The sequence below is a fragment of the Falco naumanni genome, chromosome 8 (assembly GCF_017639655.2).
Source record: "Falco naumanni isolate bFalNau1 chromosome 8, bFalNau1.pat, whole genome shotgun sequence".
NCBI classification, from domain to species: Eukaryota; Metazoa; Chordata; class Aves; order Falconiformes; family Falconidae; genus Falco; species Falco naumanni.
In genome coordinates, this window is record NC_054061.1 from 47,851,314 (window position 1) to 47,875,887 (window position 24,574).

The 24,574-nt window shown below is 41.9% G+C and overlaps 1 protein-coding gene across 1 annotated transcript in view; it reads right to left on the reverse strand.

Moving 5' to 3' along the window:
• TTN (titin) overlaps positions 1–24,574 on the reverse strand; it is a 238,111-nt gene that overhangs the window by 158,919 nt on the left and 54,618 nt on the right. Inside the window, exons 46-91 of the mRNA XM_040603460.1 lie at positions 24,258–24,539; positions 23,881–24,159; positions 23,234–23,512; positions 22,856–23,134; positions 22,444–22,731; positions 22,045–22,323; positions 21,663–21,944; positions 21,280–21,558; positions 20,891–21,169; positions 20,518–20,796; positions 20,111–20,398; positions 19,732–20,010; positions 19,315–19,596; positions 18,908–19,186; positions 18,486–18,764; positions 18,102–18,380; positions 17,688–17,975; positions 17,212–17,490; positions 16,721–17,002; positions 15,851–16,129; positions 15,460–15,741; positions 14,669–14,947; positions 14,256–14,543; positions 13,765–14,043; positions 13,385–13,663; positions 13,004–13,282; positions 12,611–12,898; positions 12,191–12,478; positions 11,034–11,315; positions 10,072–10,350; positions 9,675–9,956; positions 9,251–9,529; positions 8,843–9,130; positions 8,338–8,616; positions 7,952–8,230; positions 7,598–7,876; positions 7,160–7,447; positions 6,698–6,985; positions 3,561–3,842; positions 2,983–3,261; positions 2,591–2,872; positions 2,187–2,465; positions 1,412–1,699; positions 987–1,265; positions 617–895; positions 240–518 (exon numbers count right to left, since the gene is read on the reverse strand). Coding sequence (XP_040459394.1) covers positions 240–518; positions 617–895; positions 987–1,265; positions 1,412–1,699; positions 2,187–2,465; positions 2,591–2,872; positions 2,983–3,261; positions 3,561–3,842; positions 6,698–6,985; positions 7,160–7,447; positions 7,598–7,876; positions 7,952–8,230; positions 8,338–8,616; positions 8,843–9,130; positions 9,251–9,529; positions 9,675–9,956; positions 10,072–10,350; positions 11,034–11,315; positions 12,191–12,478; positions 12,611–12,898; positions 13,004–13,282; positions 13,385–13,663; positions 13,765–14,043; positions 14,256–14,543; positions 14,669–14,947; positions 15,460–15,741; positions 15,851–16,129; positions 16,721–17,002; positions 17,212–17,490; positions 17,688–17,975; positions 18,102–18,380; positions 18,486–18,764; positions 18,908–19,186; positions 19,315–19,596; positions 19,732–20,010; positions 20,111–20,398; positions 20,518–20,796; positions 20,891–21,169; positions 21,280–21,558; positions 21,663–21,944; positions 22,045–22,323; positions 22,444–22,731; positions 22,856–23,134; positions 23,234–23,512; positions 23,881–24,159; positions 24,258–24,539 — 12,951 coding nt within the window. The remainder of the gene's footprint in view (positions 1–239; positions 519–616; positions 896–986; positions 1,266–1,411; positions 1,700–2,186; positions 2,466–2,590; positions 2,873–2,982; positions 3,262–3,560; positions 3,843–6,697; positions 6,986–7,159; positions 7,448–7,597; positions 7,877–7,951; positions 8,231–8,337; positions 8,617–8,842; positions 9,131–9,250; positions 9,530–9,674; positions 9,957–10,071; positions 10,351–11,033; positions 11,316–12,190; positions 12,479–12,610; positions 12,899–13,003; positions 13,283–13,384; positions 13,664–13,764; positions 14,044–14,255; positions 14,544–14,668; positions 14,948–15,459; positions 15,742–15,850; positions 16,130–16,720; positions 17,003–17,211; positions 17,491–17,687; positions 17,976–18,101; positions 18,381–18,485; positions 18,765–18,907; positions 19,187–19,314; positions 19,597–19,731; positions 20,011–20,110; positions 20,399–20,517; positions 20,797–20,890; positions 21,170–21,279; positions 21,559–21,662; positions 21,945–22,044; positions 22,324–22,443; positions 22,732–22,855; positions 23,135–23,233; positions 23,513–23,880; positions 24,160–24,257; positions 24,540–24,574) is intronic.

Sequence of the window (24,574 nt, forward strand, 5' to 3'; positions counted from 1 at the left end):
GGGGAAGGAAGATGCAGAAGCTTGTATCCCTACAGAAAAGCTGTGGTCAGTAAGAGATGTCTTTTGATTAGCTTTACTGGTAGGCCTTTGCTGATGGAAGACAGTGCCATGGGGTATCTTACACGTCATAAAATAGTAGTGTGTTTAAGAAGGAAAAGGTGATCTTTGTTTTTTTGAAATAGCAAAGCATAGTTAAGAAAAATATGTCATTTTCCTACTTTTTAAAATGAAATATTCACCTTGAACTGTCAGCAAAGACGATGAAGCAGCCTCCCCAACAGTGTTTTCTACTTTGCAGATGTACTCTCCACTGTCAGTACTGTCTACTTGGCTGAAAACCAGAGTGGCAACTTGGTTTTTGAAGTGCATTTTCACAGTAGCAGTTCCTCTCAGCTTTGTATCTCCTTTGTACCATGATACAATCATTTCTGGTGTTCCAGCAACCTGACACTGTAAGGATGCAGAATCCCCAACAGTCACCTGCACTGGCTCCAGGGGTCTAATGAAGTAAGGTGGTTCTGAAGAACAAACACACACCGTTAGCATAGAAAGGTATTGCACAATGACCATTAGTAGTTCAAATAACACTTGATTAAGTGATGGTAGCTTGACGCACCTAGTATTGTGACTGCACCATGACAATTATCTTGTCCAGACTCATTTTCAATATGACAAGAATATTGCCCCTGATCTTGTAGTTTGCTACTAGGGATTTCCAGTATGGCAGATGTTTCTGTAGTGGTGATGTTACACTTTTCAGAGTGTGTTATTTTTACTCCGTTTTTCTTCCATGTCACTGAAATTGGTGGAGTACCCATATATGTGCATTCCAAGATTAAATTTTTCCCTTTCTCTACACTTAAATCATTCACCTTCTTCACAAATTTGGCTGGTTCTATAAGGAACAACGGGAAGAAAAGAAATTTTAAGCCAAGAGATTATTTTTAGAAGCATAAAGAGCATAAGAAACAGTAGCCTGGACAAACCTTTGACAAAAAGACGTGCTGTGCAAGAAATCTTCCCTGCCTCATTAGAGACCTGGCAGGTGTAGTCTCCACTCTGAAGTGGATGTACATCAAACAGCTCCAGTTCTGCAATTGAATCTTGCAAGGTGATACTGCATCTGTTTCCTGGTACTAGCTCAACGCTACCTCTAAACCATTTAACTTCCAATGGAGAGGAGCCTTTTATGATACTGGTAAAGGTCACATTTGCCCCAGATAAAACATTCAGTGTTTCAGGTTTCTTCACAAAAGATGGCGGTTCTAAGTATGCAAATAAAACAGAGAAGAAGTACATTTGAATTTCTGATGAAGAGTATAGTAATTAGAAATATGTAAAAAAGCCAAGAATGAAGTATTTTTGAAAATAAATTTGTGCCCTCTGACTCTGACTTCTTATTGATACTGACCTCTAACACTCAAAAATGCGCTGCATTCATCAGACCCTGCTACGTTAGTAGCTGTGCACAAGTAAGTTCCAACATCAGATTCCTGAAGTGCATTCACTTTCAGAGAACAGGTATTGTCTGTAAGGGTAGCCTGATACTTGTCTCCACTGGTAATCTCTTGTCCATCATGAAACCAGGAAACAAGAATAGGTGGTGAACCATAAACTTTGCACTCTAGTACAGCAGAAGAACCCAGCTGACCATATGTTTCTTTCAGTTTTCTTGTGAAAGAAGGAGGTATAATACGATCTGCATTTGTTTAAAAAAAAATTAATATTACCATACAGAAGCTTAAAATGCAGAAACTTCCCCATGCATAGTAAAATCAGTGAATTTTATTTTGATATAACTGCTTTAGCAATCTGCTCCTATGCCCCCAAGTCATTGAAAAAATAGATAGGTTGATGGTTAGACACATGCTGGAGCTTTCATTCAAACTTTTGATGGACACCTTTTATTTTTGCAGCTCTTTTTCGTAAGCAACAAGGTTATGCCAGCTGTCCAAGCAGACAAGTAGATTAAAGCTGAAGAAATCAAGCCCTTGCGACAGCTCCCACCCCTCAGAGGTTAGGTAGGCATTTATTCTTGATGCCTGACAAAGTGTCATGCCAAGCGCTCCTAAGATTATACAACTAATGAGTTTCTCAGGCTGCCGGTCATAAGAAAGTTTGCTGTTTGAAGGCTTTGTAAAGGAACTATAGGATCAGATGTGACTCAAAAAGAATAGTCAACTAACCTGAAACATGCACTGAAGCTGTGCAGCTGCTTTTACCAACGCTGTTTTTCACCTCAAAAGTATATTCTCCACTGTCCTCTAGTCCTGCATTGAGGATCTTAAGCCCAGATACTTTGTTGAAGAAACTGATTTTGTATTTATGATCTGTGGACAGCTCATTCCCATCCTTAAACCACCTAGCAGTAAGCTCTGGTGTGCCATCTACCGTGCATTCCAGAGTACAAGAGTCTCCAGCTGTAACTTTCACTGGGCCTGGCTTCTCTACAATGACTGCAGGTTCTGTAATGAGATGCAAGTCACACAATTTTTAAAAACAAGAATGCAATAGTTATTACTATCACAAAATTTGAAAGTTTAAAGTGAAATTTTAAAACACAATGTGTTTTTTATCCCATGCTACCAACCTAGCACTGTCAGCGTGGCAAAGCATTCCTGAACTCCAGCATCATTTTTTATCTGACAAATGTATTTCCCAGCATTGGCTGGTTCTGCATTTCCAATCCTCATAGTTGCAATATTTTCTGAATAGGAGATCCAGAGATTATCACTTTCTCTAATGATTTCTCCTTTGTCTTTTAACCACAGAACAGAAATGGGCTGTGATCCTTCTACTGCAGCCTGCAGTTCAATTGACTCCCCAACTACAACAGTGAGATCACTCAGCTTCTTCACAAAGGTTGGCGGTGCTATTTAAGAGAAGATATTTAACAGTAAAAAAACATGCCAGGAGCGGAAAAGTAGGAAGAGTATGACAGGAACAATGAAATGCCAAGAAGGTGCCAATCTTCATACAAACCTCTTAGTGTTACAGAGCCAATACAGGAGTCACTTCCCACATCATTTACAGCTTTACAGTGATATTCACCAACATCTGCAGTATCCACACTGAGAATGTGAATACTAGTAAGGTAGTTCTCAGACATGATCTTGTACTTCTTGCTGCTCCGAATTTCTCGTTTGTCTTTATACCATGAAATCTGGAATGGAGGAGTGCCCTGAAGCTCACATTCCAGGTGAATATCAGACCCTTTCAAGGTCTGGACTGGATGAGGTTTTTTGGTAAAAATAGGGGGCGCTGAAGAAAAAAAAAAAAAAAAGAAAAGAAAGAAAAAAAAAAAGAGGCTTAAAGTTTGTGTTATTTGAGCAAAGGAGATTAAAGAGGACATACTATGCAAGTAGCTGTTCTGATGATGAAGAGCAAAGACAAACCATAAATAAGAAAGATCTCCCACAGCATAACAGGGAAAAGATTTACCATATATTCAGACAGCTCTTGGCCAGTTTCTTCTAACTGAAGAAAGTGGGAATTAACAACTCTTCCACAGAGGAGGACTCATACAGATAGAAAGGTAAGGGAAGAACTGGGATTCTGACCTTTTACTTTCAGTGAGGTACTGGTGCTTGCACTACCCGCTGGATTCTGAGCTTCACAAGAATAATCACCGCTGTCTTCAACACTGAGGTTGTGCATTTCAATGACTGCCACTGAATCCACAAAGGACATTCTATATTTTTCGCTGGGATGAATCTCTGTTTCACCTTTGTACCAGGTGACTTTGATTTCTGGAGATCCACCTATTTTGCATTCATACTTAGTAGAATCATGCTGTTTCACAAGTCTTGAGGAGTCTAGTTTCTTAATAAATCTTGGTGGTTCTGCAAAGCCAAAAAGAGGGGAGATGATGCTTTAAACTGCACTGGTTCTTTGAATAAGCAAGGAAATATGTAACAGAAAATGTAAATTTATGCGAACATTCTAATTTTACAATGCTATAATTTTTTTATTTAGATCATTTCAAGTTGGACCAAAATCTAGATTAGGAAGGAAACAAGTTCTCTCTCTGAATTTCAGTTACTTTTTCCTTTACTTTATTGTCCCACTCTACTTCTCCTTCTATGTATTCAGTACAGATAGCTGATGTGTTTTTCTTTAAGTAATATTCTCTTGCAATACATAAGTAATCAAAATGCCTGATGGAAATGCAAGAATCCAAACTTTTCATCCAAGAAATATTATTAACAGCATTTATGCTCGGCATTATAACAACTACTTTATGTCTTAATATGTCATTAACGATCGATCTAGTCAATAAATGTATCTACATTATAACCCTTCACACATTTATTGTAAAGCCAAACATAAAGGTGCATATAAGGAAAAAAGGTTAAGTAGTTTAGGTAGTAAAACAAAGAATTTCAAAATAATCATACTGGGAAGAATTATGAGATAGCTGGTATTACACAAATCGGTGTTAACAGTCCTGTGACTGAAAAGTAAACCAGACAGTTGCATTTTGTTCTGTAAGGAGAGAAAGGAGTGAAGGTTTAACACATTTCATCAAAAGTACCCTAAGGATGATTCAGAATCAGAAGGCTGAATGCTCATAGATCAAAGATTTAACCAGTAAAACGAAGAGGTGGTAATGTGGGCACAACAAACAAATCTCTCTGCAAAACAGGATGAAGCACCTCTTTGTGCATCTGTCTGTAAAGTGTAGGAAGGATATCTATTTTATTGTGGGTTACTTCAATCTGTGGGACATTTACAGAACATCCTATGTTGTTAGTAACAAAACTTCCTTAGAGTTTCTAAAAATAGAAATGATGGCTTTTTAACACAAGGTCTCTTGGAACCTTAGTAATTTACTATCAGATTTCACTTTGACAGAGAGATGATTATCTATCTGCATACTAACAGCTGCTGAATAGTCACACTCAAATTCCATTCCTTTCTAAAAATGAGGATATATGAGTTAATAAGGTATATACTTAGAATGTAAAGTAGTTTCTAGAACCTAAAGTGATTGTTAAAGCTACAGATTAGGAGCATTAGGTGTTAAAGTGGGAAAGTTAATAAAAACTTGGGACATTTTCAAGTGTTGTTGAACAAAAGATCTTAATTCTACAAACAAAAAACTGTGCGTTGTAGAAGTGAGACAGCATCTGCTCAAATTAAATGTGTGCAAATAAATGCACACAAAGAGCTTGCCCTTCCAAGTTCTATAGAAACTGGCTGAAAAACAGTGAAAATCATTAATTTCACAGCCCTGGGGAAACTGTGTAAATTCTAAAGAATTGAAGTGAGTGCCAGTAAGTATGTTCAGGATAAGTTACATGAAGTAAGTTCAGGATAAAAAAAGAAAATAACAATCCTGGAGGGGAAAAAATATATCAGTATTTTATGAATAAAGAGTTGAAGAGTAAGAAAATAAATAAGGACAATTGGAATCATTTTATGAATGGTAACTCCGGTAAAATGAACCCATTAGTAATGTTATCATTAATAATAAATAGAATTGTGATTCCAGTGGAAACATGCTTTAAATCTTTTAAAGAGGTTAGATTTCTTGCTGCAATCTTTCAATGCTTTTTGTAAGTCAAGCTACATAATAACAGCATCTCTACTTGCCACTGAAGCTACAGGTAATTCAATCTGCCACACACCACACCAAGAAAAACCCCTATGGGTAGAATATACTCGTGTGTATACACACACACACACAAATCTACCTGATCTATCTATATTTATGAAATAAATTTGTCAAGCAATTATTACAAAATATTCCTAGTGGTAGTTCAGCTTCTTGTGCTATTTGTTTTAGTATAAGTAATAGTATTTACTCCTGAAATGTCTTTGTTCCTCCCTCACACATCCCCCCAATTCATATAGTTTTAAAAAAGAAAGCACTAAACCAACAGGGACATTTGAACTCATGCATGATTTAAGTGGTATATTTTCATTTGTTCTTTTATAAAATCAGTAAGAATGAGATACATTGAGCAGCTATAAATAAATCCCACGTTCACACCTACGCTGAGGAAATTACACTAATATACAAATATCACTTGCACCAAGACAGTTGGATCCAATCATAAATTTAGATCACTGAAATGTATAAAATCCACACACTGTGTGGAGAAGTGAAGTGTTGGCGGAATGGGTATTTGTCACCAAGTCTGCCCTCAGATCCTCCAGTTTTGCTGTCTAGAACAGAAGTTTTCAATGTTTTTATCATGTGAAAGAGTAAAGTTATTTGCAGGAGCTGCCCACCCAGTAAAAAAACATTTAAATCTTGTAAGTGAACTGAGTTTCTCTGTTACTTTTCCCTCCCCTGGACAACTTAGTGAATGTCACTGCTGGAGAAAGACTCTAAGGAAGACAGATTTTGCTGGCCAACAAGACCATTCATAAAGGCGCAACAGGGTAGCACAGTAAGTCAGAGTTAATGTTTCAGTGGAAGAATACCTTTGGTAAGTCAAATCATGCCCTATGCCACAAAAAAAAAAAAAAAAAAAAAAAAAAAAAAAAAACCCAAAAAAAAAAAAAAAAAAAAAACCCCAAAAGATTACTAAGTATTTAAGTATTACAATAATATTTAAATTAAGTAAGACATCTCAGTGTAGCCTCTTGTAAAGGTTGTTAGTCTCAGATGTCTGCATTCAGGGCTTTGTTTTCCAGGTGTCTGCCTTACAGAGAAAAACCTTATGAACAGTAAAGCTCACAGCAATACCTTGTACAGCTAGCTGAGCTGCGCACGAGTCCTTTCCAACACTGTTGCTGGCAGTACATGTGTAGAGTCCAGCATCCCCTTTACCAACTTTTAGAACTGTCAAGCTGGCCATGTTTTCCACCAGAGTCATCTTGTAGTTGCCACCTGGGCGGATCTCTCTGTTGTCTCTGGTCCATGTAATCCTCATGGGAGCAGAGCCAGTCACATGACACTTAAAGGTTGCACTTTCCCCTAGTGCCACATCAATAGATACTGGCTTGATGTCAAAGATGGGAGGCTGTAGATGTTCTGCAAAGAGGAAAGCATGGCAAAGCTTACCACCAAGCCCTCCTGACCACATAGGTCACTGTGCCATGCTCATGCTCCCTGGCCATCATACAATGGGTAGAGTGGGGAAAAGGGTGAGGAAATAAAAAAACCAAAGACATACAAAAGATCTTTGCTTGAGTGTGAGCTACAAACCTGTGAGCAGAAGTTTGGCACTGGAAGATGCAGTCCCCAGAGCATTTTGGGCTGAGCAAGTATATTGGCCACAGTAAGCCATACTAGTTTGCAAGATCTGGAGAGTAGCAACGTTATTTAAGAAGGTTGATTGCACATTATCGCTGTCACTTAAGAGAACCCCATCCTTGTACCAAGACACCTGGATAGGCTTTGAGCCATTTATGCGGCAATCAAATGTCACTGGCGCACCAACCACCTCCTGAATATCTTTCAGTTTTCTAGCGAATGTAGGGGGAAGTTCACGTTCTGCAAAACAATAATAATCACCACTATAAGAAGGAAGCCACCCTGTCAATCCAGAATTAATTAATTCTGAAATTAGTAAGAACCCCTTGGTGTAGACAATAAAGAGTTCCTACAAAATACCCCAGGAAGGAGTGGCCCTTGGCCCATCACCTTTAACAACAAGCGAAGCTGTGGAGGTGGCGAAGCCAACGCTATTTTCTGCTTTGCAGATATATTCTCCAATATCACTGTCCTCCACGGTGGAGAATGCCAGTGTTGCCACATTATTCTTGAAGTGCATTTTGTAAGCCTGTGTTGATCTGAGCTTGGTGTCATCTTTGTACCAGGACACTTTGATTTCTGGCGTACCACCAATCTGGCATTTTAAGATCAAGGGCTCACCAACCTTCACCTCCATACGGTCCAGATGCGTAACAAAGTAGGGTGGTTCTAGGGAAGGAAAGAACATGGTGAACAGAGACAGAACATCACTGCATCACTTAGGAGGATCGGGGTGATGCATACCTAAGATGGATACAAGGCTGTGGCAAACATCCCCACCCGCCTCATTTGCAACCTCACAGGTGTATTCGCCTTCATCACTCTTGGTGCTGTTGAAGATTTCAAGAATGCCAGATTTGTCAGTAGTTGTAACACTGCAGCGTGGAGACTGAGCAATGAGCATGCCATTTTTTTTCCACGTGACAGAAATGGGAGGGGTGCCTATGTAGCTACTTTCCAGCACAATGGACTTCCCCTGTTCCACGCTGAAATCACTTAATTTCTTCACAAAGACTGCAGGCTCTGTGGGGAGGTATAGATCAATAATGAGAAGGGCAGATGTGGCAGGGCTCCAGGCAGAGCATGAAGGCAAGGTACCTGTGTGTACACACACACACACACCCACACACCTTTCACAAAGAGTTGGGTTGTGCATGAGGCACTGCCAGCATCATTTGTGACCACACAGGCATAGTCCCCGCTGTGGTCTGGCTCCACTTTGTACAGCTGCAGCTGTGCCATAGACTCATCCAGGGAGATCGAGCAGTTGCTGTCCGGCACCAGCTCCCTGATGCCTCGGAACCAGGTCACTTTGAAGGGGGTACTGCCCTTGATGTAGCTGGTGAATGTCACACTTGATCCAGGCAAAACTTCCTGGGGATCAGGTATCTTCACAAAAGAAGGTGGTTCTAAGGATCATGCAAAGAAGTGAAGAGGGATAAAGATGTTAATAGGAGAGTGTCTACAGGAGAGGAAAACTGGAGCAGGTCCGAGTCAAAAAAAAAAAAAAAAAAAGAGAGAAAGAGGGAGAAAACAGAAAAAAAACATAAAAAAGAAACCATGGGAAACCAGAGGGAAGGAAGAGAAAAGGGAAGAAGAATTTTGTTGAAGGGGCTGTAGTATTCTTCCACTGACCTTGTACAGTCAGGAAGGCACTGCATTCATCAGATCCAGCCACATTGGCTGCCACACAGGTATAAGGCCCTGTGTCTGTGACATCCAGGTCATTCAGCTTCAAAGCACAAACATTATCCAAGAAGGAGATTTCATATTTTTCTCCACTAACAATCTCATTCCCATCCTGAAACCAGGCCACAGATATGGGGGAGGTGCCAGACACTTTGCATTCCAGAAGCACTGAGGATCCCAGCACCCCATTTGTTTCCTTGAGTTTTCTTGAGAATGAAGGAGGAACAAGACGATCTAAGAAGGACAGGGCAGAAGAATAGAAAGAACAGTGTTGGGGTTTTTTTTCAGGGAGAAGGAAAAGGGGAAAAAGCTTCCTTTAAAGACAAACATGAACAACAAAGACATAGAGCTGACCTGAAACATCAACTGAAGAAGTGCAGCTGCTGTCCCCCACCTCATTGTGCACCTCAAAAGTATACAAGCCTCTGTCTCCCGTGTCCGCAGAAAAGACTTTCAAAGTGGATATGTTGTTGAAAAAAGTAATTTGGTATTTGCGGTCACTCCTTAGTTCTCTGCCATCTTTATACCACCTGGTGACAAGTTCAGGTGTTCCTCCTACTTTGCACTCCAAGGTAAAAGGATTGCCAGCCATTACTGTGATTGGCTCGGTCCTCTCTAAGATGACTGCTGGTTCTGAAATAGGAAGGGAGGGGTCAGTGTGTCACCAGGAAATCTACCCGCAAACTAATGAGCACAGGATATAAGCAGTTAACAAAGGCTTGTAGAGGCAATTGAGCAAGCTTTAAGACGTAGTATCTGTGAAGTAGGCTATACCCACCTAGGACTTGTAAAAAGGCAGAGCACTCCCGCATGCCAGCATCATTTTTGATCTGACAGATGTATTTCCCCACATCAGCTCCCTCTGCACTGGCAATCTCAAGAGTTGCAATGTTGTCCATAAACCACATTTGGACATTTTCACTCTCCCTAATAACTTCACCCTTGTCCTTGAGCCAGACAACAGAAATTGGTGGGGATCCTTCCACCACTGCCTGCAGGGCTGTTGGCTCCCCGACGAAGATTGCAGTGTCACTCAGCTTCTTGGTAAAGCGTGGGGGTTCTGACGGCAAAAACGAGGCAGAGGAGGGTTAATTACACATGCCTGCTTGGAAGAGGGACAACCAGGATATCAGAAAAAGAGGGTGGTGATGCTGTTAATCCTTTAGCATACAAACCTTTGAATTTCACCGGGCAGGTGCAAGTGTCGCTTCCCACCTCATTCATAGCTTTGCATTGATATTCTCCAGTATCTTGAGATTCCAGATTGAGAATATGAAGGCTGGCAACGGAATGCTTTGCTGTCACTTTGAATTTCTTGCTGCTCCTGACCTGCCTCCGGTCCTTGAACCAAGCCACCTCAAAGGGTGGAGTCCCTGCTATCTCACACTGGAGGATAACATCTGAGCCTTTAAGTGTGTCCACAGGGCTTGGCACTTTGCTAAAAACAGGTGGTTCTATAAAAAAAGAATCACATCATAATGTGTGAGTCTGCTTCCCTGGGTGGATTTCTGGATAGTAGCAGGAGGAAACATATTCAGGAAGGGGACCTATACTTATTCTTGTATCCCCAAATTTAGCTTCCAAATAAGTGGCATCACCTCTAAAAAAATCTGTTTGGAGTCAGTGCTCAGTGCCCCTCCCCAAAAGCAACTCTCTCCTCTCTCCAGGACCACATTCCAGCTTCCCCCGCCTCTTCCCAGTCTTTAAAGCTACCATCAGCAAGACTTAGCAACACAGCCTCCTCTTCCGTCTTAAATTTCATTCCTGTCAGGATCACTGGGTATAAAGAGGAGGTAGAGGGATGGCTGCAAAATACGCCCAGCTCCCCCACCATGGCTGGTGTTCCACTCTAGTTCATGCTGCCCTTGTGGTCTGACAAGCTTGCCTTATTCAGCTTGCAACTGGTTTAAATGGGAAGAGAAGGGAATGGCTGCACAGTGCTGAACACCCACCACAATTTCCTGCTTGGTCTCCGCTGTTTAAACACAGAGGTATTTGAATGTGAGAGCACCTGGAGAGACACTGCCCCAGCAGCCACCAACTGCCATAGCAGCAGCTCCCTGTCCAGGGGGATGTGCTGCTGGGACTGGGCCTGGAAACCAGGGATTCTAGTGGTGTGTGGAGCCATGCTGCTAACCTTTGACTGTGACTGAAGTGCTGCAGCTGGCTGTGCCAGCAGAGTTATGGGCTTCACATATGTAATCGCCGGCATCTTCAGTGTTGGCATCCAAGATGGTTAGCATTGCCATGGAGTCTACAAAGGACACGTGGAGCCTGTCGCTTGCCTGGAGTGCCTGATCATTTTTGTACCACATGGTTCTGATCTCTGGTGTGCCACTGATTTTACATTCAAGTTGCACTGTGTCCCCTTGCTTCACAAACCGTAGAGCTTCAGGCTTCTTGACGAACTTGGGAGGTTCTACAGAACAGAGTAAGTATGTAAAGAGTGACTGTATACCTGTTTGCCATGTAAAATCTACAGCATTGAGCAAGACTTATGGGGAGCACAAGAGTATTGGGGCACAACAAAATAAGCTTGCTACAGCAGCTGGCTACATCTCCAGCAAGAGTTTCCTCTCAAGGAAAGATGCAAGACAGAGAAAAGAAGGCAAAGACAGCTAAAACTATGTTCTGCTAACTCTGGAGCCTGCTGCGTCAGACACCTGGAGCTGTAAAAACCACAAGAAGAATGACTGCTCCACTCAAGGGAAATTTTGCTGTTACATTTGAGGCACAAAAATATTCCCAGGCCAGCATGAAAGATTTGACAAGCCCTTCATTCCCAGACGCAGCAGAAACACGGTAGGGATAGTTTCACTTGTTTACACATCTTTAAAACATATTTCTGCATGAAGAACTTAAGTGATTCATTATCTAGATTAAATCAGCGATTCAGTTGAAAACCTTCAGCAAATCTGAGCCACCAATGCTGGCCTACAAATGCAAGGTAGTTCTATTTACCATATCATTTTCCATATAGTAATTGCTGTGTATGAATACCACTGTGATTGTAGTTTAAGCAATAATGACAAAGTAAAATGCAGGGTGAGTGAAACTCTCCAGACAGTTTCACAAGAGGACCATTCCCCTTGGAGATTTTGTGGGCACACAAGGCTTCTAGTGCCACACAGTATGATAGGAAAAGCTCACTACACGGTATATGTCTGCTTTTCAGAAAGCTACTTTCTATGTATCTCCAGACTGTAAAGGGTGGAAGATGAGACTCAGTAACAAAGAGTTCTCTTAACCCAAGAAAAAGAGAACACACAAATGAAGGCAACTTAACCTTAATACCTTTGACACTGAGTTGGGCTGAGCAAAAGTCTTTCCCAGCTTCATTACTAGCTTGGCAAGTGTATTGGCCAGAATCTCCTTTACCAACTCTGAGCACTCGAAGGTGAGCTATGTTGGCTACAAAAGTAATATTGAAGTTTCCTCCAGTTCGGATCTCCCGGCCATCCTTGGACCAGGTGATGTGTATTGGCTGGGCTCCAGTAACATGGCATTCAAAGTCAGCACTTTCTCCAAAAGGCACATCAATAGATTCTGGTTTGGTGTCAAAGACTGGTGCTTGCTTGGGTTCTAGAAACACAAGAAAACCACATAACACTTAGACCTCATGAAAAAGCTGATCCAACACCCAGGTACCATCACATGCATGAAATGGGAAGGAGGAGCCCGTGATCCAGGCAAAAGTTTTGTAAGCCAACACACCTGCCACTGTGAGCCTAGCACTTGAGGTGGCAGTGCCTACAGCATTGCTGGCTGTGCAGGAGTACTGCCCAGTGTGATTCATCTCAGTTCGCACCAGCTGCAGCACTGCAACATTATCTACAAAGGATGTGTGCAGATTGTGGTCATCACTTAGCAGCACACCATCTTTATGCCAAGTCACAGTAATAGGTTCTGAGCCATTGAGACGACACATAAATTTAAGGGGTAAACCAACAGGGTGCTCGATGTCCTTTAATTTTCTTGCAAAGGAAGGTGGCCGTTTGCGTTCTAGAAGAAAGCAAGTAAAGGATAAATATACCCCAGGAAGCAATTTTTTTTTTATAGTTTTGCAAGAGAAAAAGAATTTGTAGAAAACTAATATAAAATCATCACCTTGAACTGATAAGAGAGCCTTTGTAGATGCAGTTCCTACACTGTTTTCTGCCTTGCAGATATATTCTCCACTGTCGTTGCTAACCACTTTGTTGAAAATAAGTGTAGCAACATTGTCTTTAAAGAACACTTTGTACTCAGGAGTAGACCTGAGCTTGCTATCACCTTTGTACCAAGACACAGTGATTTCTGGTGTTCCAGCAACACGGCATTGCAACGTTGTATAATCCCCAACTGACACCTCAAGAGGTTCCAGGTGTGTAACAAAATAGGGAGGTTCTAAAATAGAGAAGCAATTAGAAAGACTCATTATAGTGCCAGGCCTTGGTAAGCATACACTTGAAAGCACAGGGAAGAAAAAGAACCAAAGTGAGCACACACCTAGGGTAGAGACTACAGCCTCACAAACATCTTTTCCTGCCTCATTTTCAACATGGCAAGTGTATCCTCCTGCATCTTCTTTGGTGCTGTCAAGTATTTCCAGGATGCAAGATTTCTCTGTGGTGGTGATGCTACACCTCTGAGACTGAGCGATAGTGTGGCCATTCTTCTTCCATGTTACAGAGATGGGCAGGCTGCCAGTGTAAGTGCCCTCCAGGATGATGGGCTTGCCAGGCTCCACATACTGATCACTCAGTTTCTTCACAAAGACAGCTGGCTCTATTGAAAGGTAAGAAGTCACAAATTTTGAGAACATAAGGGCAAATGGAGGGAAGGAAACAATATTTTAAGGTAAATAGAGAGACGCTATCTTCACAAACCTTTTACTGTAAGGTGTGTTGTACAATTTGCCCTGCCAGCATCATTAGTGACAAGACAAGTGTACTCTCCGCTTTGGAGAGGAGTTACGTCAAATAGCTCAAGCTCGACAGTGGAGTCCTCTAAGTAGATATTGCATTTGTCCCCTGGCACAAGCTCATTGGCCCCTCTAAACCAGTTCACCTTAAAAGGAGGAGTTCCTCTGATAACACATGTAAAATTGATGCTTGTGCCTGGCAAGACATCCAGAGGCTCTGGTGTTGTCTCAAAAGAAGGTGGTTCTAAACACACAAGAGAAAAAGAGAGGTAAGACAGGTTGCTACAGCATAACCCTGGTATTTCCATACACCAACTGAAGATAAAGAACAAAATCTCTATTTTCCAGTCAATAATTGTTCCTGAGTATATTTACAAAAGACCATAGGCAATTTCAAAAGAGAAAGAGAAAGAGAAAAGAATAGCTCAGAGGGCTTTCTGACCATCATATACTGACCTTGTACAGTCAATACAGCACTGCATTCATCTGAACCAGCTACGTTGGTAGCTTTGCAGGTGTAAGTTCCAGTATCTGAGTCACTTAGTGAATTCACTTCTAAAATACATAGGTTATCTGAAAAGGAGATTTGATGTTTTTCCCCATTAACTAACTTAAGTCCATTTCGGAACCAGGTAACAGAAATAGGAGGTGAACCCGACACCTTGCATTCCAGCAATGCTGAGGAACCCAGGACACAAGGGGTTTCCTTTAATTTTCTTGTGAAAGAAGGAGGAATAATTCGATCTGCATAAGAAAACATAATAAATCCATGGTTAGAGAGAAAAGGAGGGAAGGAAGTGAAGAAAGAAAAGAGAATATAACTGAACAAAAGTTTTTGTAAAAGACAGAAGACAAGCTGCCCAACCAACCTAAAACATCAACTGATGCTGTACAACTGCTCTTCCCCACGTCGTTCTGCACTGCAAAAGTGTACAATCCACCATCTTCCTTTTCTGCATCCATAATTTTAAGCGTAGATACTTTATTGAGGAATGTAATTCTGTATTTTTGGCTGCTGGTCAGCTCTTTGCCATCCTTGAACCACCCAGTGGAAAGCTCTGGCGTGCCTGCCACTTTGCACTCCAAAGTACAGGTGTCTCCTATAGTAACTCTTGTTGGCTCTGCTTTCTCTACAATGACTGCAGGCTCTGGAAGGAAAGATGGGTAATGTGTAGTGAAAACAGGATTTGGTCAGTACTAGCTGTAATTATTATAGCACTATGAGATGGGGCTTACACATTTGATACTAAGGATATCTCAGTTTGCTGGACTGGGGAATTTTTTCAGCTCTGTTTTTTCCACCCTTTATTCTACCCTAAACTGAAGATTTCAGATGCTCTCCAAACTGAAGTAAAAATGTTTTTAAGCTCCTAGGAGAAAAAAAGCAACTTTCTGTCCCTCTCCAAGCAGGTGTGAGCAGAAGAGGACTTAGAAATGCAGTCAACTGTATCCCATCACGCTGTAGAGGCCTGTGGTTTCTTCCACCTTTATCCCCAGACAGCTGGAAATAAGGAACCTGATTACTGCTTGTTGGGAACACAAAAATTCTCTGTTTTGATTGTTTTGAACTCAGGCACATAAGCAAAGCACACAGCTAGTACTAATTAGCCAAGTTCCTGATTTTAAAAAAGTGGTTTATGAACTTGTGCTTTTTACCAACCTAGAATAGTTAAGGTAGCCATGCACTCGCGACTTCCAGCATCATTTCTGATCTGACAGATGTATTTTCCAGCACTGCTTGTCTCTGTGCGCAAAAATTGTAAAGTTGCAATATTTTCCATAAATGTGATCTTCGTGTTTTCACTTTCTCTAATAATTTCATCTTTGTCTTTAAGCCACTGCACAGAAATTGGCTGGGAGCCCTCCACTCTTGCTTGTAACTCTACTGGTTCACCAACCACAACAGTCACGCTGTTTATTTTAGTCAAGAATTTTGGTGGCTCTGAAGAAGAAATATGCAGTTACAGTAAGTACTCACAGTATCTAAGTAAAGAAGAGCAATGCAGTACCATTGGGAGCACTGCAGAAGGCATATTGTGCCAATACTTTACCTTTCAGCTTCACAGTGCAAAAACAAGTGTCACTTCCTACATCATTCTGTGCTTTGCACTGATATTCACCAACATCTGCAGCTTCAACATTGAGAATGTGAACGCTTGTATGGTAATTTTTGGCTGTAACCTTATACTTCTTACTACTGCGGATTTGTCTCCTGTCTTTGTACCAGGTTACATCAAATGGTGGTGTTCCTGAAATCTCGCATTCCAGGCTAACCTCAGTTCCTTTGAGCATGTCTTCTGGAGAAGGCTTCCTGCTAAAGACAGGAGGTTCTAACAAGGGAAGAAAGGAACATTTTTAGAAAGGAGTCTGGAGTTATTTAGCCAACAAACAGTTTACTGACACCTGCTTCTACACAACAAGACTGCTGAGAAAATCAACAGAATGGGCAAGGACTTTCCTCATTTTCTGGGCACATTATGAAATGATCTTGCAGGTAGGTAAGCATTCAGAGCTTTTAGCTTCTCTGTATAAAAGGTAAATGGAGGGGTGACCCTTGGCAAAGAGGATACGGGTCTCATTTAGCTGGTAATAGTGTCAAATACAGGGTGTAAAACCGACACTGATCAGTTTGGGTCTGTTTTTCTTTGTATTTCAGCTTCTTTATACAGCAATTTCCACTATGATATATGTCTTGGATGTTGACAATCATAGAACTGGCAAACACCTAGCTTAGGACTCGTCTGCATTAAGAACATCTCTTTTGTGTAGGCACTGGCAGAGGGGGCATCAAGGAACAAATATGACATGAAAAAAAAGACAGTCCTGAAATGATAAACAAATCTAATGTTCCTGAAGATTCCCAAGGGATAAAACCACCAGCGAAAAATAGGATGGAGTCAGAGAACAAAAGGACAGCTAACCTTTCACTGTGACTTTGGTACTACAACTGGCCTTGCCGGCGGGGTTGTGAGCTTCACAGATGTAGTCACCACTCTCATCAGTGCTGAGATGATTCATTTCAAGCACAGCCACAGAGTCAATGAATGATGTCCGGAATTTTTCACTGGCAACAATTTCATGGTCATTCCTGAACCACACCACTTTCATCTCAGGAGATCCACTTACTTTGCACTCAAGCCGGGCTGAGTCACCCTGCTTGACTACTTTTGCCACCTCTAGCTTCTTAGCAAACTTGGGTGGTTCTAAAAAACCAAAAAAAGTGGGGTCAGAAAGGTCTGAATTAACACTGGAAAGAAAAGACAAGGGAAAAGAGCCAAACAACTGTGGGTTGCAAACACAGGGTAAGGAATTCACTTGGCAATATATCAAAGATCACTGAGGTGGGCTTGGCAAAAAAAGAAAGAAAAGAAATAGATGAAAAGACTGCAACACAACAAGAAAGGTTGCACACCTGTTACCATCAATGTTGTAGTGCAAGAGTCACTGCCAACGTCATTTGAAACGTGGCAAGTGTAGTGCCCACTCCTAGAAGTATCCACTGAATAGAGGGTTAAGAACCCAGTTGACCCTTCAATCCCAATGAAACAAGTTGGACCAGATACAAGTTCTAAGTCTTCTTTGAACCACTTTACTTTAAAGGGTGGTGTTCCTTTTAGTACGGCCTTAAACTCCACTGTGGACTCTGGGATGACTTGCTGGCTTTCAGGCTTTACTAAGAAGCTTGGTGGTTCTGCAGTTTTTAAGAAAAAAGAAATACTCAGTTACATCACAAATGCTGAAGAATGAAGAAAATCAGTGAGGTAAGCATGGAGACCAAGTTTTCAGCATTCATATTAAGAGGTGTAAGAGTGGCACGTTACCATAAGATTTAAGACATTTTCCCAGCATCAATCACAAATAAGAAGTAGTAGTAAAAGAGTTTCAAACCTTTCACAGTCAGGACAGCACTGCAAGAATCATTCCCAGCAACATTAGAGACACTGCATGTATAATTTCCACTGTCTTCCAGCTCTAGATTAGCAATCTCGAGTGACATAGTGTTCTCATGGCACAGGCTTCTATATTTTGCACTGTCAGTTATCTCTTTTCCATCCTTAAACCATTTTGCAGTAATAGGGAGTGACCCAGAGACTTTGCACTCCATTTGGATAGAAGATCCCAGAACAGTATCCTTTTTGGTTAGCTTTTTGATAAATGCAGGAGGAATTGATTGATCTGTCCAACAGAAAAAATGGCAAAACCATACTGGTTACCTTCTTGCTTATCTTTCACAAACATATATTGTTATTTTTTCACTCCCTCTCTGCTGGACTGGCGAATTTGCCAAATGACAATACAAACCTAGCACAGTCAGAACAGCTTCACAGGTGTTACTTCCGAAGTCATTTTCAACCTTAAAACTGTATGTACCACTATCCTCCTTTGATACAGGCTCAATCCTGAAACTGGCCACGTTGTTTTCAAAGCTCATTGTGTAGTATCTACTGGGCAGGAGCTGTTTGCCATCTTTGTACCATCTTATTCGGAGCTCTGGTGTCCCAGCCACAGTACACTCCAAAGTCACGGGGTCTCTTTCAGTGACTTTAAGTGATTTAGCCTTTTCTATGATCCGTGCAGGCTCTGAGGTATAAAGTGTATAAAAATGGCAGTTAGCTACACAGATAGGGGACTGACTTTCCAAATACTTATCAAGGATGAGCTTAAAGGGTTACACCTTGTACACACCTTGTACAAAAAGCAAAGCAAAGCACTTCTCCACACCAGACTCATTCTTTGCCTGGCAGGTGTATCTCCCTCTATGGCTGAGGTCAACACTGGTAAGTTTCAGTGTGGCCACGTTGTTCTCAAAGGTAATCTGGTGGTGCTCATCATCTTCCAGTACTTTCTCATCTTTTATCCATGACACAGATAAGGGTTGAGCACCTGCTATGATGCACTGGAAGACTGCAGTACCTTTCAAAATGCTAGTGACGTTCTCCAGCTTCTTGATGAATGATGGTGGTTCTGTGATGTGAGGTTTTGTTTGTTGTTTGGAAGAGAAGTCATGGAAAGGGAAGAGGGGAAAGAGAGACCATGTGAAGTCACCCTAGACACTACGGTTTAGCTAGGGGATGAAATATTTCGGGTATGCTTCCTACAGGACTGACCTTTCAAGCTGAGCCTTGTGCTGCAAGAACAGCTCCCACCTTCATTTGATACAATACACTGATATTCACCAACATCTGAGGCATCACAGTTAGTCACGTTAAGAGTAAATACTGATTCTTTGGTGGAGATGGCGTATTTCTTGCTGCTGAACATCTCCTTATTGTTCTTCAGCCACTTCACCTCAAATGGAGGAGTACCAGTCACCTCACACTCGAGTGTGGCCTCCAAACCCTTCACTACCTCGGTGGGACTCAACTCTCGAACAAACGCTGGAGGCTCTACAAAGAAGAATGAGGGGAAAGCAGACAGTAACCTTGAAAGCTTTTGAGGGGAGAAGAAGTCTCCCCCGCTCTATCACCCCAGCTGTGTGGCATAGCTGGATGATGACAAGATGTTAAAAACCAACCTTTTACTTTCAGTTCGACGCTGCAGCTCTCACTACCTGCATCATTGTGGGCTTCACAAACATAAATCCCACTATCCAACACTCTGGCCTGAGTGACTTTCAAAGTGGCTAAACCATCTATGAAGGAGATGCCATACTTAGCTTGGTCAGTCACTTCATTCCCATCCAGGTACCATGTGACGTGGATCTCTGGTGTGCCTACTACCTGGCACTCAAAAGTGGTGGACTGTCCTTCACGCAAGGCTACTACAGAAGTTGGCATCTGAATAAATCTGGGGGGCTCTAGAAGATGGACAGAAAAGGTGAGTCTTTATAATACTCAAGGTGGTTTAAAGAAATACAAGGGTTTCCTACCCCCTCCCCCAAAACTGCACAGAAAAATCAGAACTACAAAGATAAGAACATTAGGTCGCACACCTTTTACAAACAAAGCCGCTTTGCACGTTGCAGTCCCCACATCATTGCTTATCTGGCAAGTGTAGTTCCCGGAGTCAGATGTCCTAGCTGAGAAGAGCTCCAGTACACTAGATGTGTCATCCTTCCAGACAGATCTATTGGCTCCAGAGAGGAGCTCCTGGCTGTCTTTAAACCACTTTATCTGCAGAGGTGTAGATCCTTTCACCAGTGCTTTGAACTGAACCCTAGCATTGGGCACAACCTCTTGGGACTGGGGTTTTTCCACAAAATACGGCGGTTCTATAACATGTGAAAAGGAAGAAAGAGGATTACTTGGAGATACAGGGATTCCAAAATTATGAATTAGAAACCTAACACAAGACGAAGAAGGAGCTCAAACCTTTGACTGTTAAGAACCCACTGCACTGGTTGCTTCCTGCCTTATTTGTTGCTTCACAGGTGTAAGAGCCACTGTCTGTGCCTTCCAGATTATTGATTTCCAAAAATGCAGTATTATCATGGAAAGAGTATTTGTGCTTTTCACTTGCTGTTATTTCTTGGGCGTCCTTGTACCACTGGATACTTATAGGATGTGAACCAGACACGATGCACTCCAGGTGGACAAAAGACCCCTTTATGCTGTCCATTTTCTTGAGCTTTTTGGTGAATTTAGGTGGTATAATGAGATCTATCCAAGACAGAGTAAAAAGACAAAGTATGAAATTCAGCCTTGATTGTGGCAGATGTCAGCTGAAGAAAAAAAGATTCTGTATGTAAAAAGAATGTTAAAAGAAAGCCTATACACACCTAGGACATTAATGCTGGCAGAACAGCTACTGCTCCCAACATCATTGTGAACCTCAAAAACGTATTCCCCGCTATCTTTCTTTTCTGCATAAAGCACCTTCAGGACTGAGACAGTATCTGTAACACTGATCTTATATTTTGGGCCTAATGTCAGTTCCTTGCCATCTTTGAACCATTTGGCTGTAATATGTTTTGTTCCCGAAAATTTACACTGCAAGGTTGCTGGGTCTCCCTCAGTCACATCTATTGACACGGCCTTGTCCACAATTGTAGCAGGCTCTGTTGTAAACAAGGAAACAGAGTGTTAAGGGCATCCACAAAAATTGTAAGGGAACCATCTGAGATCACTGCAAGCCCTCAGGGTAGGACCAACCTTTGACAGTCAGCAGAGCAGAACACCTCTGAATTCCTGCCTCATTTTTAGCCTGACAGAAATACTTCCCATCGTGTTTCAGTTCAATAGACCTCACCAGAAGAGTGGCAACATTGTTCACAAAGGTCATTTTGATATTGTTGTCTTCGATCACTTCATCATTGTCTTTCAGCCAGGACACAGTGATGGGCAAGGAGCCTTTAACAGTGGCCTGAAACACGACCGTGCCCCCTCGAAGAGAACTGATGTTTTCTATCCTCTTCAAGAACTGTGGGGGCTCTAGCAGAAAGAAAGTGGCTATGTCAGTGGGGGTCTGGTGCATGACAGCGTGGTATGGAAATGACACTGGGATAAGAGCATGCCAGTGGTGTTCTGCACCTTGCACTAACCTTTCAGTTTGACCTCCGAACTGCAAAGGCAGCTTCCAACATCATTGGTTACTCTACACTGATACTCGCCAACATCAGAAGCATCAAACCTGAAAACGTGGAGGCTAATCAAAGCTTTCTCAATGCTTATTCTGTGCTTCTTACTGCTCCGCACAGGTTTATCATCTTTCACCCAAAAGACTTCAAATGGAGGTGTGCCAAGCACCTCACACTCCAAAACCACATCAGAATCCTTCAAGACTTCCATGGATTGAAACTCCTTGCTAAAATAAGGTGACTCTACAGTGCAAAAGAGAAAGTAAAGTTTGTATTAATCATATTTTGGAAGCCTTTAAAACTGCACTGAGTTTAAAAGACACTCTGTGGCTGGATGTCACACACACCTTTGATTGTAACAACGCTACTGCAAATATCTTTTCCAGCATCATTTTTGGCCTCACAAATGTATTCCCCACTGTCTTCAGTCTCAACTTCTGTAATTTGGAGTATTGCCAAGGATTTTGCAAAAGACATCCTGTATTTGTCACTCGCTTTCAGCTCTCTATCATCCTTGAACCATGTGATTTTAATCTCAGGAGTACCAGTGACTTCACAGCTCAGCTCAGCGTATCCACCTTTCTTTACCAGATAGGCTGGCTCTAGCTTCTCCTTGAAGGCAGCAGGTTCTGTGGATTTAAGAAAAGTGTTCAGGACAAAGAAAGCAGGAAAGAGTGCCACTGGGTCAATCCAGCAGCTGAAAGTTTGAAAGAGAGTAAGAATGCAAACCTTTTACAAACAAGTTTGCACTGCATGTTACTGAACCAGCTACATTTGAGACTTTGCAGGTGTATTTTCCTGAGTCTGTTGGTTTGACTGCATAAAGCTCCAAGTAACTTGCTAATGCTTCTGTCATAATGTAGCAGGCTCCTCCTGTCGCCAGCTCAGCATCACCTTTAAACCATTTCACAGTCAGTGGTGTTGTGCCTTTAAATGTGCCTTTGAAACGTACAGTTGATGCAGGCAGTACATCTTGGGACTGTGGTTCTACAATGAAGCTGGGTGGCTCTAGATTACATTGAAAGGAAACAATTGTCAAGAGTAAGACACATGGCCTGCACTTTAGGGAAGAAAAGTATTATCACATGAAAAGTAAAACTCCAATAAATGTGAAATAAATTGCCAAACCTTTTATAAACAAAGTGCTACTGCTCTCTTTGCTACCAGCAGAGTTTGTAGCTTTGCAAATGTAGACCCCAGCATCACTTGCATCCAGGTGTTTTATTTCCAAAGATGCAGAGCCTTCTGCAAAATACACTGTGTATTTTGCACTTGAAGTGATCTCAGTGTCCTGCTTAAACCAAGAGACGGTCATTGGAAGAGAGCCTGAAATTTTGCAATCTAGGCGGCACGAGGTGCTAATGATGCTGTCAATATTCTTCAGTGGTTTAGTAAAGAAGGGAGGGAGAGTGCGATCTGTTGAGAGTGAAGAAAAGGGAAACAAACAAACACATGAGCAAAATAGGCATGCAGTTCTGCTTCTGGCCCTGTTGGACTCAGAGCAGAATAGTAGAGCTCTTCGTTAAGAGTCAGTACCAACCTAGCACAGTGAAGCTGGTAGTACAAGAGCTGATGCCCACATCATTGGATATTTCAAAGGTGTACTCGCCACTGTCCTGCATTTCGGTGGCATAAAACTTTAGCTGGGCAACGTTATTTTTAAAGCTGATCCTATATTTTTTGCTGGCAGGTAGTGGCCTTCCATCTTTGAACCATTTGGTTTTTAGCTCTGGAGTGCCTGTGACAGTGAATTCCAAAATGGCTGGTTCCCCTGCTGTTACCTGGATCATTTCAGTTTTTTCAATGATTTTGGCCGGTTCTACAACAGAATTAAATATCGGGTGTTAAAAGACAAAAGGAAATTGCTCTTCCTCTCAGGTGGGAGACAATGCAGGGATCACAGCACTCTTCCACTGACCTTTCACTGCTAGTTCGCCAAAGCAAGATTGACTTCCTGCATCATTCTCAGCCACACAAGTGTATTTGCCACCAGAGCTCAGCTGGACACCAGTCATTTGCAGCATTGCTAGACCATGTTCAAATGTCACTCTCACTTTGTTATCATCTTGAATAATGTCTTTGCCCTTCATCCACATCACAGAAATAGGCTCTGACCCTTTTACCACAGCCTGTAACGTAATACTATCTCCAGCCAGAGCTGTGACATTTTCAATTTTCTTAACAAAAGATGGAGGTTCTGGTTCAAAGAAAAGAGGCAAAAAGAAATACTCAGCTGCTGTGACACCATCCCATGAAATCTGCTGCTTAAAGACAGTTTTATAAGACGGTATGTGCACTACATGGCGCAGTTCAGCCAAAAAGCAGGCAAGAAGGGCTGCATTCCCCAGCTGGGAGCTAATGCATGGCCCTTTAACTTCAATGTCCTTCAAATTCACAGTTTTGATGACAGATAAGTATTAAGATATATGTAGAATTTTAAGAGAAGAAGATACTTTCCCTCCCCACCCTCCCTAGCCACCCACAAATCCAAGGAAAAGACATTTTAAGAAATGAGAGGCGTTTGCCAATCTCTTCAGTAAGTGGAGTTTTCTCTCTCCCACTGACCTTTCAAGATGTATGTTGCACTGCACATGCACTTCCCGACTTCGTTAGCTATCACACATTCATATTCACCGACATCCGCACTATTAAATGAGGACACCTCCAGAGAAATAACAGCTTTCTGAGAGGTCAACCTGTATTTTTTACTACTGCGAATCTGTTTCTTGTCTTTGTACCAGCTAATCTCAAATGGTCCAGTCCCAGCAACCTCACACTGAAGAACGGTGTTTGTTCCCTTCACTACCTCTGCTGGTTCAAGCGTTCGGATGAAAGACGGAGGCTCTATAAAAGCAGTGAGAAAGAATTAGTCAACCATGTCCCCCCAAAAAATGAAGGGAAGGCTTTTCTCAAGAATGTGACTGGCAGCAGCAAGAACAGACCTTTGACAACTATTTCAGTGGTGCAGCTGTCACTTCCAACTTCATTTACAGCTTCACATGAGTAGCTCCCACTGTCATCAACTTTCATATCCAAAATATCTAACACAGCCACAGAATTGACAAAAGACATCCTCTGTGTGTTGCTTTCACGGATTTCCTTATTGTTCTTGAACCAAGTAACCTGGATTTCAGGAGACCCTTTGATTTTGCATTGAAGGCGTGCAGAGTCACCTGGGGTCAGTAAGTAAGATGGATCGACCTTCTTCACAAAGGATGGTGGTTCTGAAAAGGGAACGAGGAGGGGAAGAGGAGGGGAA